The following is a 6,000-nucleotide window of genomic DNA, read 5'->3' as shown; positions in this document are numbered from 1 at the left end:
TAATTCCTGGTGAATTTTTGAATCCTCAAATTTAGGTATTCTGTGGTGTGTTAGTAGCTCCAATTCATCAAGGTCATGTAAATGTCTTTGTCTTTGTGATATTCAGTTAAATTTTCTTTATGAAATTTATGAATTATGAAATTTCTTTATAAAATTTCTTTATGAAATCTATGTATGAAATTATACAGAAGGCTCTGCTGTATAGTGCATATATGGATTACTTGGCTAACTTATACTTCCATTAAGTATAGTGCATTTATTTTTCTTCTAACAATAGCTATTATAATATTTGCTTTGTCTGAAAATACTTTCTTTGTACATGATTGTGCCCATGTCCTATTAATTGGGCAATCTCATCTATAAGTCCAGGCATGTAAACACACACACAGGCATATGAGTTTATCTCATATCAGCCTGAAAGCCACCTGTCCCCAGGAGCTCACATATCTCTTCTCATTGACCAGGCTGTTGCACCAACTATTCTCAAAATGAATTTATCACAAGGTCATTATTCCCTGTGGCAAGCAGATTTTTAATCCATGTGAGAATGCTATTTAGTCACTAAATGAGCCAGGGATTTCAATATGTTCCCTATTATAAGCACCAAATTTAAATTGAAGATACTAGGCAAGAGCATACAGGATGATAGTGAAGAATTAAAGAGTAAGCACTTGAAGGATTAACAGTCTCTGAATTCATAGGGATTTTTACCTCATCAGGTTATTTCCCTACTTTTTCTTACAAATTCAGCTATAATTTCTCTGTGTCTAGTGCCTAATTTCTCTTGGAAGAGTTCATTGGGTCCAGAGAAAGATTCTTGTCCACACTGCTAATTAAATGTTTGACCCTAATTTAGGATTTTCTGTTGTAATACTTGGAGACTACATCTAGGGAAGTGGTGCCCAGAGAGGGCTGTTTTGTTACAAAAAGTTGCAAGTGTACAGTATATTGTTGATAGAGTTGTAAACTGACCCAAACATTCTGGAGAACAAGTTAGAATTATTCCAAAAGAGCTACAAAAACATGTACATCCTTTGATCCAGTAATACTACTGCTAGGTCTCTATCCCAAACAGATCATAAAATTGGGGGTGGGGAGAAAGACCTGCTTGTATAGATGTATTTAGAGCTTCTCTTTTTGTGGTGGCTAAGAATTGCAAATCAAGGAGATACCTGTTAATTGAGGAATAGCTAAACAAACTGTGGTTATAGCTTGGTAGAATTTTTTTTAATTTAATTTTATTTTATAATAACTTTTTATTGACAGAACCTATGCCAGGGTAATTTTTTTTACAACATTATCCCTTGCACTTGCTTCTGTTCCGATTTTTTCCCCTCCCTCCCTCTACCCCCTCCTCAGATGGCAAGCAGTCTTTACATGTTAAATATGTTGCCGTATAGCCTAGATACAATATATGTTTGCAGAACTGAACAATTCTCTTGTTGCACAGGGAGAATTGGATTCAGAAGATAAAAATAACCCGGGAAGAAAAACAAAAATGCAAATAGTTTACATTCATTTCCCAGTGTTCTTTCTTTGGGTGTAGCTGCTTCTGTCCATCATTTATCAATTGAAACTGAGTTAGGTCTCTTTGTCAAAGAAATCCACTTCCATCAGAATACATCCTCATACAGTATCGTTGTTGAAGTGTATAATGATCTTCTGGTTCTGCTCATTTTACTCAGCATCAGTTCATATAAGTCTCTCCAAGCCTCTCTGCATTCATCCTGCTGGTCATTTCTTACAGAACAATAATATTCCATAATATTTATATACCACAATTTACCCAGCCATTCTCCAATTGATCGGCATCCATTCAATTTCCAGTTTCTAGCCACTACAAACAGAGCTGCCACAAACATTTTGCACATACAGGTCCCTTTCCCTTCTTTAGTATTTCTTTGGGATATAAGCCCAATAGAAACACTGCTGGATCAAAGGGTATGCACAGTTTGATAACTTTTTGGGCATAATTCCAGATTGCTCTCCAGAATGGTTGGATTTGTTCACAACTCCACCAACAATGCATCAGTGTCCCAGTTTTCCCGCATCCCCTCCAACATTCATCATTATTTTTTCCTGTCATCTTAGCCAATCTGACAGGTGTGTAGTGGTATCTCAGAGTTGTCTTAATTTGCATTTCTCTGATCAATAGTGATTTGGAACACTCTTTCATATGAGTGGTAATAGTTTCAATCTCATCCTCTGAAAATTGTCTGTTCATATCGTTTGACCATTTATCACTTGGAGAATGGCTTGATTTCTTATAAATTTGAGTCAATTCTCTATATATTTTGGAAATGAGACCTTTATCAGGACCTTTAACTGTAAAGATGTTTTCCCAGTTTGTTGCTTCCCTTCTAATCTTGTTTGCATTAGTTTTGTTTGTACAAAGGTTTTTTAATTTGATATAATCAAAATTTTCTATTTTGTGATCAATAATGGTCTCTAGTTCATCTTTGATAACTTGGTAGAATTATAAGGAAATATTATTGTAGTATAAGAAATGACAAAGAAGAGAATGATTTAAAAAAAAAAAACCTGGAAAGACTTACTTGAACTGATGCAAAGTTGTGGTGTTCTTTTTCTTTTCTCTAAAATATGATAGTTCTCTGGGAGCAGGTTTCTTGGGAAGCTTCTGGAGGCAGCCTTAGTTTTGGTTCAGAGTCATAATCACCCCAAATGCAGCCACCTGTTAAAACTTCAAATCTTTTATTTTCTCCTTCCAAGTCTTGTCTCTTTCCTTGGGCCCAGTTAGCTTTCTTAGAGGCCTATTTCCCTCCTTAGTTCCAAGAGCTCTTGCAGCTTGTCTTTTGTCTCTTCCCTCTGAATCTTGGTTTTCTTTTTCACTGACTCCAGGAGCTCCTTATATATGATCTCTTAAAGGTATGAATCCAAAGGTTGACTCCTCTTCTGAAAAACTGGGATTGTGTGAGCCAATCTCACATATGAGAATTCTCAAAGATGCAAACTCAAGCACATAAGCACTGTTTCTCTCAATTCCATTGAGTTAACACTAGGATTCTAACACAAAGTGAAGTGAGCAGAAACAGAACATTGTACATAGTAATTCTTAGCAATACATAGCAATATTATACAACGAAGAATTATGGATTACTTTACTGTACTCAATTATACAATGTCTAAGACAATCACAAAAGCTCATGATGAAACAAACTAGTGCCACCAGAGAAAGAAGTAGTATTGTCTGAATACATATGGAAGCTTACTTATTTTTAATTTTTTAATTTTTTTTGTTATTTTACACAAAAGGATTAATATGAAAATATTTTACATGATTGCATATGAATAACCTATATCAGATTGCTAAATGTCATAGAGAGGGGAGAAGAGAGGAAAAGAGGGAGCAATAGAATTCAGAACTCAAATATAAAATGTTAAAAATTGTTTTAACATGTAGTTAGGGAAAATAGTATTTTAAATTTTAAAATATTTGAAAAATAAAGTTCCAAGTACGTTCTGGGAAAACACGTGGGAATAGATTTTCATACCTTTTCGAAGAATAAGATCAATGTTAACCTGATTATGCTCTAAAATTTAGAAAGTGTGAGGTAAGGGAAGTACCAGGGCAGTTATGTCAAGTATGACTAGAGGAAGGCATAGATGTAGTACATGATGTGAAGCAATCATTAATCGCTTAGACTAGGTCACAAAAGGGGATTTATGGAATGAAAGCATTAAATTTAGCAGAATATGACATCTAATCTGTAACTGGTAAATATGAAGCCAGAGTGAAATAAAGATGGAGATAAACTGAAACCAAAGGAAGACAAGAGTTAATGAAAGTCTAAATGCAGGTGGTGGAAATAATGTAGTAGGGAGACAACATGAGTAAGAAATATTGCAGGGATAAAATTAATTGCTATATTTTTCCTACAAGGGAATAAGACAAAAAATGGATAATTAATATTTCTCATCTCAAAGAGTTTAATCTGTAAACACTGTTCAAGGTTGAATTTAGTTGCACTTTTACTAGTATTTCAAAAATGAGATTATAATGACATCTAAGATCAATATGGAAAGTAAGTAAAAGAAAATGGAAAATGGGAAATCCCATTATAAGTTCTTAGCACTATTTAAGAGAGTGAAGTTTTGAAGCATGATATGCTAAGTAGCTGAAACAAATAACTCTAAGGTTATACAGAACCAGACTATCCATCAGCATCACCATGATGTCCTGGACCTTGTTGCCAATTGCCCTGGTTCTGCTCCACTCCAGCACCCTCTGCTCCCTGGGCTGTGACCTGACTCAGGACCTGAAGAAAGACTTCTCCCTTCTGAACCAAATGAGCACATTTTCCCTGTTGCCATGTCTGAAGGACAGAACCAACTTCAACTTCTCAAAGGAAGCTATGGAGAGCAGCCAGTTCCAGAGGGAAAATGCCACAGCCATTGTTTATGAAATGCTCCAGCAGACCTTCACCATCTTCAGCTTGAATACCACTCCAGCTACTTGGAATCAGACCCAGCTCAGGCAACTTCTCATTGGACTGGATCATCAGCTGGACCAGCTGGAGCAGTGTCTTGGGCAGGAGGTAGAGTGGGAAGAGCCTTCCTTGGGAAGTGAGAACCCCAGACTGGCCCTGAAGAGCTACTTCCAAGGGATAAGAGCATATCTGCACGGTAAAAAGTACAGCCACTGTGCCTGGGAGGTCACCCGAGTAGAAGTCAGGAGGATCTTTCTTTTCATGAGCAAATTCACAAGAGAATTTCAGGACTGAAGAAAAAGAAATAGACTCAGTTCTTCAAATAATTGACTGCTTCCTTAAAACTAAGCATTCAAATATTAGAAAGAATGCTTTCCACAGCAACTAAAAATTTTGTGTTCACTGACTTGCTTAAAAACATAAGCTGCAATTATGAACTGAAAGAGAATATTAGTATGAAGAACTCTCACCAAAATACTTATTTATTTATACCTATTTATTTATTTATTTTTATTATTTATCTAGTTAGTATATTTTTAATACTTTTGTTCATATTTTTAATACTGTTTTGTATTTGAAGAAATAATTATTGTTTTGTGCTATTTATATTTAACCTACTATTTAATGTTATATTTCCCATAGAAATACAATCTTTTAAGGAACTATATTTTACTAATAAAACTATTTTGCTACAAAACTTGTGGGGAAAAGGCTGATTTAATATACCTGAAAAAGGTCAAAGAAAATTATTCTCAAGAACACATTTTAACAAACACATTTTTAAAAATATGCTGAGTTCAAGTCATTATGTTTTTTCTTGGATATGTAGAAATGCAAAATGTCATAGTATCCTCAAAAGATTCTATGCAATGTAAAGAAAATATACAACTAATGCCTACATAAGTTATTTAAAGATAGAAGTCTTAACTGAGTTGTGTCCAAATATAGACTGAAACATACTTTTCATACTTCCTCTTTTTTCTTGAGAGTGGTTTTCTATGTTTTTTTTTTTTTCGCAATATTACTTTTATGGAAATGTTTTACACAACTTCACATATATCTTCTCAGTAGGGTGGTGTGGGGAGAAAGGGGAAGAATCTGAAACTCAAAATTTTGAAAACAATTGTAAAAAACATTGTTTTACATGTAATTGGGGAAAAGAAGAAAAAATTTTAAGTTGCCTTAGAGACAAAGGTTTTGCTCTTGGTAGATGGCACAATTTTGGAGTAATAGAAATAAGAGGCATAAAAATGCTATTTTGTTTACTGAGGGATCCCCTTACTGGACTCATTCCCCAGGGAGAATATTAATAAGAAGATCATAGGCATTTAAACCAAAATAAATTTTTTTGAAATAGCTAAAACTTTGGAACCAAGTAGATGTCCATCAACAGGAAATGGCTAAACAAATTGTTGTACATGAATGTAATGGAAGATTATCGTATTATAAAGAAATATGAATATAATGAATACAAAAAGCATAGAACAACCTATATGACCTAATGTAGAGTGAAGTAAGCCAAAGCAAGGCAATGATTGCAACCATATAAACA

The 6,000-nt window shown here is 34.5% G+C and overlaps 1 protein-coding gene across 1 annotated transcript; it reads left to right on the top strand.

The window, feature by feature from the left end:
- Positions 1-4,190: 4,190 nt before the first annotated feature.
- Positions 4,191-4,742, top strand: LOC127552476 (interferon alpha-16-like). The gene has a single exon (XM_051983015.1). It carries the CDS (start codon positions 4,191-4,193, stop codon positions 4,740-4,742), a length of 552 nt encoding a protein of 183 aa, XP_051838975.1.
- Positions 4,743-6,000: the final 1,258 nt, after the last annotated feature.

Source organism: Antechinus flavipes, chromosome 1 (assembly GCF_016432865.1).
Source record: "Antechinus flavipes isolate AdamAnt ecotype Samford, QLD, Australia chromosome 1, AdamAnt_v2, whole genome shotgun sequence".
In the NCBI taxonomy this organism is placed as follows: domain Eukaryota; kingdom Metazoa; phylum Chordata; class Mammalia; order Dasyuromorphia; family Dasyuridae; genus Antechinus; species Antechinus flavipes.
Note: the sequence above shows the minus strand (reverse complement) of the source record. Positions and strands in the feature narration are given on the sequence as shown.

Excerpts from the sequence above, each read along its gene's own strand:
- LOC127552476 (XM_051983015.1), top strand. The coding sequence starts at position 4,191 with ATGATGTCCTGGACCTTGTTGCCAATTGCCCTGGTTCTGCTCCACTCC.